General features: G+C 46.5%; 1 protein-coding gene across 2 annotated transcripts; it reads left to right on the plus strand.

The window, feature by feature from the left end:
• The first annotated feature begins 832 nt into the window (after positions 1–832).
• Btnl2 (butyrophilin like 2) lies at positions 833–14,055 on the plus strand. Of its 2 annotated transcripts, XM_021150021.1 has the most exons (9): positions 833–1,081; positions 2,239–2,322; positions 4,021–4,368; positions 6,923–7,204; positions 7,499–7,519; positions 8,032–8,379; positions 10,019–10,297; positions 11,396–11,494; positions 13,205–14,055. In XM_021150021.1, the coding sequence occupies exons 2-9, from the start codon at positions 2,244–2,246 to the stop codon at positions 13,237–13,239; spliced, it is 1,491 nt and encodes a 496-aa protein (XP_021005680.1). In that variant the 5' UTR covers positions 833–1,081; positions 2,239–2,243; the 3' UTR covers positions 13,240–14,055. The 2 variants fall into 2 exon arrangements, with proteins under 2 accessions (XP_021005680.1, XP_021005679.1); XM_021150020.2 differs by lacking the exon at positions 833–1,081 and having other exon boundaries at positions 2,244–2,322; positions 11,396–11,502; positions 13,205–13,304.
• Positions 14,056–15,024: the final 969 nt, after the last annotated feature.

The raw sequence follows: 15,024 nt of genomic DNA on the forward strand, positions 1-15,024 counted from the left end.
CCTTGCATGCTGTGCTGTTACACTGTTGCCTTGCATGCTGTGCTGTTTGTTACACTGTTGCCTTGCATGCTGTTTGTTACACTGTTGCCTTGCATGCTGTGCTGTTACACTGTTGCCTTGCATACTGTGCTGTTACACTGTTGCCTTGCATGCTGTGCTGTTACACTCTTACAATGAAGAACAAACATTCTTCTAAATAAGTTAAACACTGCTCTTCCCAGCTCTTGAAAGTGGATCTGGAGACCCCCCAATAGTGTGAAAGAGAATTTAGGGAAACCCCAAGAAGGACTGAAGAAAGAAGAGCACATAACAGGGGTGCCCAAGGCCCTCCATCACCAGCCATGCTCATTGTACCCACATGCTATATCAGAAAGTTTATTAAATTTCTTGAGTGAAGCCTTTGTTTTCCAGTAAAAGAGAAAGAACAAAGAAAAAACACACAGGCACCTTGGCCTGATGCTCTGGTCTCAGACAGGGAACATCCCCTCCTAGACTTGGTTTTCTACTCAGTAGGGTGAAGGTTGAGTATCTGATAGACAGTCATGCTCTGCACTCTGAGGGTCCACAGACTCCGTGTTGTGGGAGAGCTTGGCCCTAGATGGGAATCATAGATGTTCAGCAAGCTGAAGGACAGGACAAAGTAGCAATGATTTAGGCCACTGCCAGATGTCAGGTCACCTACCTGCTGGACAGGGCATGGAGCAGGGTCCAGCCTGTGTGCTGGTGTTCTGAAGAGATAAGGGTCAACATTATCACTGTGCCTAGAAGGCTAGATGAATCAGAACAGAGCCCAAAGTCCACCTGCCTTCCTTCTGAGTTTCGCTTTGGAGCAGAAGGTAAAGGTGCTGCTCTGACTGTAGCCTCATTTTAGAGTGACCCTCGGGGACTTGACTCGGCCTACAGACTGACACCATTCAAATCTTCCTTCACACAAGCTGGTGACGCTTCCACTTTCCTTGCCTGCTCCATCACCAGTCACTATGCTCTCCTGTCCTTAGACACCTGCTATGTGAATGAAGGACACACCTGTGGCTGGGTGAGACCAACAGCTTCCATTTCACCCTAAAGGAAAGAGCAACAGGTGAGTGGCTTGGAGAGTCTCTCATGAAGGATGGACATGGGAGTGGGGGTGGGGTGGGGAGGAGTCAACTAAGATGAGGAAGTAGGTAGAGCCTACGCATAGCCAGCATCCTGTCAGGAAATGGCTCTTACTTCCTGTTGATCTCCACTGCACATTTTTTAGAGAGTAGTGTTTTGAGACAGACTCCCACTCTATAGCCAGTGCCGGCTTCCAACAAATGGCAATCCTCCTGCCTCAGCCTTCTGGGTGCTGAGATTATAGTGAGCTACCACAACAAGCTGAGTTTTTCCTCTTTTTAACATCACTGTCTCTTTAGCTCAGGACTGATTTTTCTTTCCAATCAAAAAACTTCCTTCAGCTCAGGTTGGCCTCAAACCAGACATTGTCTTGCCTCATCCTCTTCAGTATCTGCCTCCTGGTGTATGAAATGTCAATCTCAGGATTCACAAGAGGTAGAGGAAGGACTTCAAGGTCATCCTTGGCTATGTTGCAAGTTAGAAGCCAGCTGGACTAAGTGAGACCTGAGGGGGAGCCTAAGGGATAACGTACAGTGTAACTCCATCGTGAGAGCTCAAATGTGAGTGAGCGAGTCAGCTGTGATCAATAACTGAAAAGAACGGGGCCAGACCATGATCTTATGATGACAGGTTTGGTGCTAATTGTCTATTAAGATAACATAGCCATCAGAAGTCCTAGTTAGCTTGCTATTGCTGTGATAAACATCAAGACCAAAAGCAACCCAGGAAAGAAAGGGTTAATTTCATCTTACAGCTGGCAGACCACTATGAAGGGAAATCAAGGCAGGAACCCAAGCAGTAACCTGGAGGCAGACACTGAGGCAGAGACCATGGAGCAACACCGCTTGCCCTCTGCGACTTGCTCAGCTTGCTTTTTTACATCATGCAAGCCCACCTGCCCAGGGGTGGCACTGCCCACAGTAGGCTGGGTCCTTTCCCATCAATCGTTAATCAAGAAAATTCCCCCACAGATTTGCTCATAGGCCAATCTGATGGAGGCAGTTTCCTCAGTTAGGATCCCTTTTCTCAGATGACTCTAGCTTCTGTCGAGTTAACAAAACAAAACAAACAAAAACCAATGCAGAAACTGCAAGGCATGGTGGGTAATCACAGCTGCACTTTCTTCTATGTTTGCTCCAGGGAGGATGGTGGATTGCCCACGGTATAGTCTATCTGGCGTGGCTGCCTCCTTCCTCTTCGTCCTGCTGACTATAAAGCACCCAGGTAGGGTCCCTTCCCCCCTCCCCCCATCCCTGCTCGCTGTCATGCCCCTCGGATCTAAAATGCACAGTCTCAAACCCAACCTGACAGTGCAGGACAAAGGGGTGCAGGCTCACACTGGCCTTTCCACCCCTCCCCCACCTCCCCATCCCCTGGCTTCTTGACTTAGTTGCTCACCTCTTGGGTGCAAGTGACAACTTTAGGCGGCACTGGAAGTCACCTGGAAAGTGCAACTGGAATCCATAGCTGGAGCATGCTCAGTTTTCACACAATACTCAACTCTGCGGGGAAGCCCACACACATAAATCCCACCAGCCAAAGACACAAGATCTCTGTCTAAGTACTGGAGAGAATTTTGAGCAGTATCTTAAATCTGAGTTAAGAGTACCCTTATGACTACTTTTATTTTATTAGCTTTTAATGTTACCTCTGTTTGTGTGTGTGTGTGTGTGTGTGTGTGTGTGTGTGTGTGTGTGTATGGANTGTGTGTGTGTGTGTGTGTGTGTGTGTGTGTGTGTGTGTGTGTATGGAGGAGCAAATGCATGTACAGTGTATGGGGGGTGTGCACCCTGCAGCTTGCATATGAGGGTCAGAAGACAATTTGCCTTAGCTGGTTCTTCTCCCCACCATGTAAATCCTGGGACTTAAACCCTTGGTCTTCAGGCTTGGCTGCAAGTGCTTTTCCCTGCTAAGCTTCCACTCGCTCCTCCTCCCTACACAGGATTTTGGGTCTACCCAGGCTGGCCTCTAACTCACCTGGTAGCCAAGATCTTTCCTGCCTTCACCTCCCCAGGGCCGGGATTACAGAAGAAGAATGGGTACCCACGACATGAAATTCTCAAACATCACAGCACACAGAATTGTCAAACACATCTTTGATTTTTAGATATCAAAGAACATGACTTAAGATTTGATCAGAAGACTCAAACTTTCTAGGCAAGCCTTGTCTCTAACCCACCATGAGACACTTTTGTGAAACCCACATTTGCTATTTACTGGACTCTTGCCTTCTCCGGGAGGAAAGGAAAAAGCCAAATCAGCTCCTTCCCTGGGATGAGTGACCCAGGAAGGTGGAAGGACCCAGTGGCTTTCCTATTTACCTAAACTCAAAATGACTCCAAAATCAAGATAAAGTCCCCATGGAAACATCAACTCACATATTAATTTATCTGGGAACGGACCCCAGAGATGTGGTTGCTTTTGGTATCTTAAAGATGGATAGTTTAAGCCTGCAAAACTCAGGGCTGGAGAGGTGGCTCAGTTAAGAGTACAGAAAGCTCTTCCAGAGAGCCAAGTTCAGTTCCCAGCATCTACTGCTGATGGCTCACAACCACTTGTAAGCCAGCTTCAGGGAACATGATCTTCTTTTCTGGTCTGCACACACATGTGTGTACCCACACAAATATGCATAATTAAAAATAAAACACTTTAAAGAAAAAAATCCAGATCCCAAAAGCTCATTAACCGTGGAATTGCCTCCCAAGTGGTGACATATATTCACGCTCAAAATTTTAAATTTTAGAACACATACCGTTTATTTTTAACCAGAAAATGTGCACCCTTCCATGTTTTAATTCTCTGAAACATTGACATTAAATACTTCCCTGCTTTCTTTTAACAAGTTCCAGCACCTTGGCTACTCAAAGCAAGCATCCTAGTTCTCTGGCTTGCCTCTCTGTTTCCTCTTTCACTGTTTTGTAGATGACTTCAGAGTGGTCGGTCCTAACCTCCCAATCCTGGCCAAAGTCGGGGAAGATGCCCTGCTAACGTGTCAGCTCCTCCCCAAGAGGACCACGGCACACATGGAGGTGAGGTGGTACCGCTCCGACCCTGCCATGCCAGTGATTATATACCGGGATGGAGCTGAGGTGACTGGGCTACCGATGGAGGGGTACGGAGGCCGGGCAGAGTGGATGGAGGACAGCACTGAAGAGGGCAGTGTGGCTCTGAAGATTCGCCAGGTCCAGCCAAGTGACGATGGCCAGTACTGGTGCCGCTTCCAGGAGGGGGACTACTGGAGAGAGACAAGCGTGCTACTCCAAGTGGCTGGTGAATATCTGCCCAGGGGCCCAGGGGCCCAGGGGCACAATGGGGGGTGGATCCACTTACCTTTGGGAACTGTATCACCTCTTGCAAAATTCTTTTTCAACTACCGAAGGAGGACATTTCTCTTTTTTCTTACTCATTTTTTAAATAAGAATTATTTGCTTTTATGTGTGTATGGGGATATTCTGCCTGACTGTGTGTCTGTGCGCCATGTATGTGCTCAGTGCCCATGGAGGCCAGAAGAGGGTCAGATCCCCTGGAACTGGAGTTACAGATAGTTGTGAACTATCACGTGGGTGCTGGGAACAAAATCCAGGTCCTCCAGAAGAGCGGACGGTGCTCTTAACCACTGAGCCATCTCCCCAGTCCCTTTCCTTCTTCTTCTTCATTTTTTTGTTTTTCGAGTCAGGGTTTCTCTGTATAACCTTGGCTGTCCTGGAACTCACTTTGTAGACCAGGCTGGCCTTGAACTCAGAAATCTGCCTGCCTCTGCCTCCGGAGTGCTGGGATTAAAGGCGTGCACCACCATGTCCCGCTTATTAAGTCCTTGAGAATTTCATACAATGTATTTTAATCATATCTTCCCCTTCCCCTACCCCTCCCAAACTCCACCCCCTTCTCTACCCTTACAATCATGGCTCCCCCACCACCACCTTGTCTCTTTCTTCTATCCAGTATGAATTGTACCATCCACACATTCGAGTGTGTGACCATCTGCTGAGCTTGTTCAACCTACCACTGGCTACACATCTTAAGGAAAATTGACTCCCTGCTCCCAGCCCATCCACAGCTCCCGGCAGCTATCAGTCATCAATATCTTCTCAGCTGGGCATGGAATTCATGCCCATCTCCCCATCTATGCTGGGATTTTGTCAGCTTGAGGTCTTGTGCACGTATCACAACCTCTCTACACGCAGGAGGGGAGGTCACGAAAATCCAGTTGCTTCACCGGGGAATGATTCTCTGAGGACACTGGCCGCTCTGGCCAACGCAGTTTTTACCACCACCTTTTGAAAAATTCATTAGCATGCATTCCTTGTGCAAAGTGATGGATCTTGTAATGCTTTTGTTAAGTTTATCATGGTCCTTTACCATATTTACCCATGCCTTCTCCTGTCACCTCCCATCATCCCCTTCTGCTTAATACCATGGTTTCCAGCTCCATCCATTTTCTGTGAATAACTTCTTTTAATTCTTTTTGAGTGAATAAAGTGGGTTCTAGAAAGATGGCTCAGCAATTAAGACCCCATGTGCTCTTCCAGAGGAACCAGTTTTGATTCCCAGCACCCACACAGCAGCTCACACTATTTGTAACTCCAATTCCAGGGGATTCAATGTCGTCTTTTACTCCACAGGCACAAGACACACATGATGCAGATGCACACACAAAATACCCACACACATAAAATAAAATTTAGCACACCATGGTCACTTGGCTATCCAGTCATCTGTGAATGCATATCGGGGCTGACCCTACAACATGGGCATTGGGAAGGATTCTTTCTTCGTGAATGAATGTGAGCTTAAATTCCCTTGGGTGTTTTTCCAGAAGTGGAGCAATGGGTGTTGTATATCAGGTCTGATTTTAGGGGGCTTTTTATTTGTTTGGTTGCTTGTGTTTTGGTTGATTTTTAGGGGGTTCCTTTTTGAGAAACATCCACACAGAACTTTTTTTTTCCTTGACACTTGTGGCTATAATTGTTCCCATTACCACGTTCAATTGGCTCAAAAGAATGGACATGAGAATCTGTGTATTTCTAAGCTTCAGGTAGAGCTGGACACTGATTCATGACACTCAGAGACATTGAAATTTAAGTCAAATGTTATCTGTGGGTGCAAGTGAAAGGCTTATTCATCTGTTTTCTCAGCCAGTGATATAAACAGCTGTGATGTTTTAAAAAAGGCACTCCATGGTTTACACAAATTAGTCTAAAATAGATTTCCCCACTGCAAGAAGGTACAGTAATTTCTCAACCATTTTACTGCATACCAAAATTGCAACTGCCCACGAATCTAACAAACCATGGAAGAAATGAAAATAACCCATAAATGTGATGTCTGAGTTAATAATAAATGTCTCATTTAAACTAGAGTTCTGATATCATCCAAAAACAGCGGACAAGAAGCCTACTACAAAGAACATGAGAAGCAAAGTTGAGGGCAGAGATGTTATCATGACTAAATTAGGACATAAACATTCCTCCTGAATAAATTAGGGCACAGACGTCCTCATGAATAAATCACACCACATCTTCAAAGTACCAGAGTCACAAAGCAAACTGTGTCATGTTTCCCTCCTCTCCCTTTCATCTACTGAGTCTGAAGATGCTAATGTTTAAAGATACAAATAAAACAACCAGAATTCCATTTGACTGGGAAGGAACTCTGGTAACACTGTCTGCTTCCCAGGCTGTGGCTCCCACCTCCTCCCTATGAAGGACTTCCCCAGGTCTCACTTCGATCTGTGGGCTCTGGGAGTCAAGGATGTGCTGTCTCTCTCTCTCTCTCTCTCTCTCTCTCTCTCTCTCTCTCTCTCTCTCTCTCTCTCTCTCTCCAGCTCTAGGATCTTCCCCAAATATCCATGTGGAGGGAGTCGAAGAAGGAGAGGTCCAGCTTGTGTGCACATCCCGAGGCTGGTTCCCTGAGCCTGAGGTGCACTGGGAGGGCATCTGGGGAGAAAAGTTGATGAGTTTCTCTGAGAATCATGTGCCAGGTGAAGATGGGCTATTCTATGTGGAAGACACACTGATGGTCAGGAATGACAGTGTAGAGACCATTTCCTGCTTCATCTACAGCCATGGCCTCAGAGAGACCCAGGAGGCCACCATCGCTCTGTCAGGTCAGTGCTTTGGCTCAGGCACCACAGACCTCAGGGGTTCCAGGGGCTGCTCAGCAGCAACTCTTCTTTTTCTTTAATCATATTTAGGTAATAGATTCAAATTTATAAACATTCACGGTATTTCAGTAATCTTCAAGTTTATATTTTACTCCACTGTTAATTTTGCTGTTTTTCATACTTTTTAAATAAATTGAGTTCTTGAATAAAATGTGAAGCTCACCTTTATTTCTGGAAAGTTTCTTTCCTTTCCTTTAGACCAAATCCCTTAAGATATTTTTCTTTTTCTTTCTCCAGAGAGGCTCCAGACCGAGCTGGGTGAGTGGGACCTGCGTGCACGCCCATGCATGAGGGCAGAGCATTGAGAGCACCGGGGACACATTACGATCCTCGTGAGAATGGGAGGAAATGCCAAGGCATCCTCAAAACCCTGCTTCAGGGATTGGCTAGGGAGGCTTTCTCAATTTCTGTTGCTACGCACCCAGCACTCAGTTTTAGCCATGATCACAGGGTAGCACAAACCAATTGTGTAAAGTCTGCCTGTTTAGAAGTGATGGCCTCTTTATCTTATTCTGAGAATTTTAGCAGTAAAATCATTCCCTTATTGGCGTGTAGCCTGGCCTTTAATTAATGTTTCCTTCAGACTAGCAAGGCTCTTCTTTAAATTGCATGCAGAGACTACAAGCCCCACCTTCCTCCAAGGAGGGACCCTGGGCCTCTAACCTCCCCTGGGATGCTTGTGGGTTCCAAACCTCACAGGATGTCCATGTTAGTAGAGTGACTTTCTCTGTGTTGATTCATCCCTCGTCTGTGTCTGGTGTATTTAACAGCTTCCGTTAGCGTAATTGGACATTCCCAGCCCAGCCCTGTTCAAGTCGGAGAGAACATAGAATTAACTTGTCACCTCTCACCTCAAACGGATGCTCAGAACTTAGAGGTGAGGTGGCTCCGATCCCGCTATTACCCTGCAGTCCACGTGTATGCAAATGGAGCCCACGTGGCTGGAGAGCAGATGGTAGAATACAAAGGGAGGACTTCGTTGGTGACTGATGCCATCCACGAGGGAAAACTGACCCTGCAGATTCACAATGCCAGAACTTCGGATGAAGGGCAGTATCGGTGCCTTTTTGGAAAAGATGGTGTCTACCAGGAGGCCCGTGTGGATGTGCAGGTGATGGGTAAGGATACCAGATGGATCTTTTGGCTTCTCCAGCTTCCTAACACTATGGCACACTGGTTCCTGGGAGATTTCTCTGACACCCAAAATATTCTCCGTGCTCATTCATTTTCAAGTTTATATTGAACTTTTGGTGTAGCGACCACCATAAACACTTCAAGAGCGCAACCTCGGGTACACAGATTTGAGGTTTTTAAATAGATACTTCCTTACTAATTCCCTGAGAATTTCAAACCGTCTGCTTTGATAATATTCACCACCCAACTTCCCATCCTCTTTTTACAAAATTAATAACCCATGGACTTCTATTTCTGCTGTCCACATACTCGAGCGTGTAGAGCCATCTACTGGAGCAAGGTCAACCTGCCAGGAGCCACATCCTTAAAGAGAACTGACTCTCATGTCCCCTGAGTCATCAACTGTCCATAGCTTCTTAGGTAGGAGTGGGCTCAGAGCCCCTTCCAAGCTGGAACATATTGACCAGCTTGATCTAGTGCAGGTCTTGCATAGACAACCACAGCTGCTGTGGTGCAGTGGTCCTGTCCTATTCAGACACTGTTTCAGTACAGTGCCCATCCCCCAAACTCCGACTCTTACAATAGTACCACTTCCTTCTTCCATGGCGGTCACTTAGCCATGGGGGGACAATGATATAGGCATCTCATTTGTGACTGAATCCCTCATTCAATCTCTGCACTTTGACCAGATGTGAGTTTCTGTCTTAGCCACTACCCACTGCAAGAGAAACTTCTCTGATGAGGTCTGAGAGCTGTGCTAATCTATGGGTACAAAGAGAAAAGAATTTAATACGATGCACGTTTAGCAAAATAGTAGTAGTAAGGTCTCCCTTCTCCACTGTGCGTTCTTGGCCAGACTGGCAGGCCTTTCCTGTGGTTTAAATTTTTAAGTGCAGAACAATCAGGAAGGTGGGACTCTCAAGCACTCTGTAAAGTGACATTCTGAGAATATTCCCCATGATTTTACACAAACCTTGTTATTTCACAGTGCTGCTAAGATTCTGGGAAATACTTGGTTTCCAGGAATTGTAGTAATTTGAAGACTCAGCTAGATCTACCACATGCACAGAATCTGTAAAGACTGACAGTCTTGGTGTGCTTGAAGAGGAGCAGACAAAAATCACCCTTAGAAACAGCTCTCCGATGTCAGCAAATGTTGTTAAGGACATAGGCCTAAGTCTTGGATAGCCTTCATATTTCCCTTACACCAAGTCCCAGTCTAAATTAACAGACAGGAGCATGACACGCCTAGAGGACCGTCTGTTACAGGGCTTTCTTCCTCTATTTTGAGACGCCTCTCTTACTCAGCATCTTCCATGTCGCCCAAGTTTCATGTCTAATCAAAATTACTTCATTGTCAAGGTCAGGAGGGAAAAGGGAATTGAGGTTACAAAAAAATTAGATTTGAACATGTATTTTTTAACTTGTAGTCTATCCTAGAAGACTGCAACAAAAATAGAAAAACAAAACAAGAAATCTTGTAGCCAGTCCCAGCTCCCAAGAGAGGCCATTGGCCCAGAGCTCTGTCCTCCCCAAGCTGCCCTCACCCCACCCCCCTCGGGGAAGTTGCTGACCACACACATGTGTGGAGGCTCCATCGTCTTCCTTGGTCTCTGTCCCCAGCGGTGGGTTCCACCCCACGGATCACCAGGGAGGTCTTGAAAGATGGAGGCATGCAGCTGAGGTGTACGTCTGATGGGTGGTTCCCACGGCCCCATGTGCAGTGGAGGGACAGAGACGGAAAGACAATGCCATCGTTTTCCGAGGCCTTTCAGCAAGGGACCCAGGAGCTGTTCCAGGTGGAGACACTTCTGCTGGTCACAAACGGCTCCATGGTGAATGTGACCTGCTCCATCAGCCTCCCTCTGGGCCAGGAGAAAACAGCCCGTTTCCCTCTCTCAGGTTGGTGACTGCATACCTTCCTCTGGCTTGGGAACCAAGTATCAAATGGCTTGGGCTCTATGTTTTTTGTTTTGTTTTGTTTTGTTTCTTTTTTTTTTTTTTCAGAAAAATCTTGTTCTTTATTTATCAATGAAATCACTCAGAGATATGCTTTAAAAGTACAACATCTGAATCAAATAGAGCACAATGCTGGTAATTATACAACCTGAGGAATGGGTAAATGGGGAGAGGGCTAGAAGTCTTTCTTCACTACATTTTTTTTTAATATTTTTATTACATATTTTCCTCAATTACATTTCCAATACTATTTTGTTTTGTTTCTTTGAGAGGTTTCATGTATTCAGTCTAGCCTGGGACTTCTGATTCTCCTGCCTCTGCATCACAAGCTCTGGGATTACAGGTGTGCACCCCGCACTCAGCCTATTGCTGCTGTCCCTTCTGCTCCCTCTTCCCCTCCTCCTCCTCCTTCTGCCATTTCTCCTCTTCTTCCTCCTCCTCCACTTCCTCCTCCTTTATCTTCTTACTCTTTTCTTCTTTTCCTCTTCCTATTTTATTTTCTTCTCCATGGTGGAGTATTTTTAAAATAAATCTTTTAAAAATAAATATTTGTCTCTTGCAAAGTTTGTCTTCAGGTAACCTAAGGACAACATTTCTCTGAATTTCTTCTCTCTCTGTCTCTGTCTCTCTGTCTATGTCTCTGTCTCTGTCTCTGTCTCTCTCTCTCTGTGTGTGTGTGTTCTATTTTATAAACTCCCCCTTGTTGTCAAAACAATTCTGACATGTCTCTTTCCCTTTGATGTGAATTTTATTCTGCACTAGAAATTAATTTTCCTCAAAGCCCTGGCAGTTATGTCTGGCAGACTTTATGTTTTACCACGGTAGTTACTCCAGTGATCTGTGGTGGAGTGATGTAATGGGAAAGAGAGAAGGAAATGGGGTGGGGCACCAGCAGACCTAAGCTTGCCTGCTTCCCTTGGCACCTGACTTTCAGGAAGACTGAGTTGGTTCCTGGAGAGACCCAGCCCTCAGGCTGCTCCTGTGAGAAAAACCATCTCGATGTTTTCCTCATCTCATGACCTACTGGGGTTTGTATTTCAGACTCCAAGATAGCTTTGTTATGGATGACCCTGCCTGTTGTGGTGCTGCCTCTCGCCATGGCTATCGACCTGATCAAGGTGAAATGGCGGCGGACGAATGGTGAGTGGGTGAACAGGACGGACAGGCCCGAAGTCATTCTTCAGCAGCTGATGAGGCCTGGCTTACTCGTGTTATCAAAGCTCAGCGCTGAGTGAGCTTCGAGTTTACAGCAATGGGGTTAAAAGACAGTAATGTGGGGACTAGAGAGACTGCTCAGTGTTTGAAATGTGGGGACCTAGATTTGCATCACTCTGGTCATTTCCCTCAGCCTCGTCTAGCCTGGTGGGGAAGTACAAGATGTCATGACACCTCAGCACAGGAGGATCAGAGGAGCCAGAAAGCAGTCAGGGGAGGGCTGGGGAGGTGGCTCAGGAGTTGAGTGCTTGCTGCTCTTGCGGAGGATCTGGGTTCAGTTTCTAGCGTTTACCTGGGGGCTCACAGCCATCTCTAACTCCAGTATCAGGGGGTTGACATTTCCTTATGGTCTTAGCAAACAGCAAACATACCAGGGTTCACAGACATTCATCTATGCAGGCAAAACATTCCTACACATAAAATAATAAAAAGTAAATAGATTTTAAAAAAAAGTTGGAAGAGGAGACAAAGAAGGACAGGGAGAAAGAAGAACAAATGACAAGAAAGTTCGGTGACAACTGTGTAAGAAAATGCCACGGTGGAATCTGCCCCAAGTGTGCTAACTACTTGGAGCTGGCGAGGTGGCTCAGGGGTTGAGAGCACCGGTTGCACTTGCAGAGGACCCAGGTTCGATTCCCAGCACCCACATTGCAACTTACAATTGTCTATGACTCCAGTCACAGGAGAGTTGTGCATCCTCAGGCTTCCTGTATCTACCTTGCCAATACCCGGCCATGACCTTATGCTCTCAATCATCATCCCACCACACTGCCAAGCAGGAACACTCTGATCTTCTAATGTTTCAGTCACGTAAACTAAACCCTATCTAGTCCCCAACCTCTGGGGTTCCACCTCTCTATCAGTCTACAAATTACTTAGTCACGTGCTTCCTTGGAAACTCAGGGCACCACAGAGCTGCCCCCTGAAGCTCTCGTTGGTCCCTCAGCCCCCAAGTGCCATTCTGTGTTCCTACATGGCCCAGGCCTTAGGCCATGCCCTATGGCTCAATGCTGTGGACACAGGTGACTAATCCTATGTCCACTGCTGGTGTCTTATGTAGCTGTCATGGATAAACGACCCCTCTCACCAAAACATGAACAGGAGACTGAGGCAGAGCATTGATGACAGTAAACCCAACCATGGTGTCAGATGGGGTGGGGGGCAGGGGTGGGGGGCTTGCTGATACAATGTTTTCCTTTGCCCTGAAAAGAAAGACAAGCCTGTCAGACAGCAAGACATTGGCATAGGTAGGGACACCCTTTCCGCCACAAGGGCAGAAAGATAACCCCACCCCACCCCCCAAGCTCTTTCTTGACTGTTTCTATAATAGTAAAACCTAATTTCCTAATTTAAAAAGCACTTTTCAGGCCAAAAGTCTAGTGCTTATATTGTTTATTATTCAAAGATGTAGCTTGCCTCTTCTCTTACCTAGACCCACCAACTTACGTTGCACCCTACTGTGTATTTTTTTCTAGGGGTCGTGGGCCTCAGGGCTTGCTGGTTTTCCATCTCAGTCCTACACCCAGCCAGAAGCCCATGAACACCACTGCATCTGACTCCAGTTACCTTCGACTCCTCCCTCTCCCCTCATCCTTGACATTCTGTAACCCCCTCTTCTTCTGTTTTTCCTTCCAGAACAAACACAAACACAGCAGCAATCAGGAAAATAACAGGAATGACGAAAACCACAGGCGGCGACTTCCTTCTGATGAGAGGCTCAGATGAAAATGCACCCCGCAAGCCCAACGCACCCCATTTCCTGAACACCCCATCCCTCCTCCCATCTTTTCCCCTCAATAAGCCGCACTGACATAGGAGTGGTTTCCCTGCTGCTCTCCAAAGGTTCTTCATGGACCCTGTCCGTACCTGATGCGACCATCACGCACAGTTAGGAGCACCTCGACCTGAGCCAACCCATAATAGTCTTGATCCCTCCCTCACAGCGATGGTATCTTCCCTCCCTTTGCCTCTTTCTGCTGCCCCTCAATCTGGGGACAATCCCTTGCCTGTGCACAGCACCTTTACCTTATCACTTCTGGACCACCGTGAGGATGGAAGAACTTAGACCTGCAGAGAAATGTCACTCATCTGAGTCCTGGATGGGTTTTTCTAGAAATGCCCAATCCGGTAGCACCAGAGGGACAAAGCAGGTGGGAGGAGAGGGTTTCCTTCCTCTTTCCTTAAGAGAGAGGACTAACTCTGATTCACGGTCACAGAAGACCTGACACTTGCACTACAAATCAGACCGGGGGTGGGGGAATCGTAGAAATAACTAAGGGGGTAAAAGCACTTGCTGTTCCTGCAGAGGACCTGAGTTTCATTCCCAGCACCCATATGGCAGGTCATAACCATCTATAACTCCAGTTCTAGGGCATCGGATGCTCTTTTCTAGCCTCTGAGGGCACCAGGCACACATGTGGTACACAGACATAGATGTAGGCAAAACACCCATACATCTAAAATAAAAATAATTTTTATAAAGAATTAGACCAAAGTCTCTCATGTGGTCTCTATCCAAGAATGTCTGCAGCTGGTTTATGTAAAACCCACAGAAAGGAGACAGGAAAAAATGCTAATGCTTAAATCCCTCATAATATATTTCACACCTACCTATGCCATGTACTGGTACCCCAAAGTACACAATATTTCCATGCCTAAAACAGGGTTTTCTACAGTAACCTCATCAAACAATCTCTCTGTCTTAGTTACTGTCCAATTGACATGATGAAACACCATGACTGAGGCAACTTTATGAAGGAAAGCATTTGGTCTGGGGCCTATGGTTCCAGAGAGCTAGAGTCTATAACCATTATGGCTGAAGGGAATCTGGCAGCAGGCAGCCAGGCGTGGCACTGGAGCAATAACTGAGAACTTATATCTGACCCATAAGGATTAAGGCCTAACTTGGAACCATGTAGACTTCAAACCTCAGTGACTCACCTGCTCCCACAAGGCCACACCTCCTAACCTTCACCAAGGTCCACCAGCTGGGTCTAAGCATTCAATCATATGAGCCTACGGGGGCCATTCTCGCTCAAGCCACCACATTCTTGTCATCCTTTTCTAAATTTGCTTTTTGATCCCCACTGGAGTTTATGTGAACAATAAAAGCAGCCAAGTTGAGTCCATGGGAACCTTGCTGGCAACCTATTCCTTTTCTCTTGCTGTCAAACCCACCCTTCACGTCCTTATAAGTGGGGTCTGCCAGTGGACCCATGGATCTGGTGCCCACATAAACAGCAGTGCCAAGGATGCAGGAAAGACAGAGGAAGGATGCTGTAACCCCGAATAACAGACATGCTGATTTTAACTGCACATACAAGTTCACCTTTAAGTCTCTCCTGGGCTCACTCCCTCATTTTTTGGATGGAGGAAACATCATAAAACTTGACATTTTAACTAAAAATTATAATCCCTCTAATAACAGTTGGCACCATACCACGACCAGTTAAGGA

Source organism: Mus caroli, chromosome 17 (assembly GCF_900094665.2).
Source record: "Mus caroli chromosome 17, CAROLI_EIJ_v1.1, whole genome shotgun sequence".
In the NCBI taxonomy this organism is placed as follows: domain Eukaryota; kingdom Metazoa; phylum Chordata; class Mammalia; order Rodentia; family Muridae; genus Mus; species Mus caroli.

Bases quoted from the DNA above. Each gene is read 5' to 3' on its own strand.
- Btnl2 (XM_021150020.2), top strand. From the start codon at position 2,244: ATGGTGGATTGCCCACGGTATAGTCTATCTGGCGTGGCTGCCTCCTTC. The intron at 2,323-4,020 runs GTAGGGTCCCTT...ACTGTTTTGTAG, and splicing joins GCTGACTATAAAGCACCCAG to ATGACTTCAGAGTGGTCGGT. The intron at 8,380-10,018 runs GTAAGGATACCA...CTCTGTCCCCAG, and splicing joins TGTGGATGTGCAGGTGATGG to CGGTGGGTTCCACCCCACGG.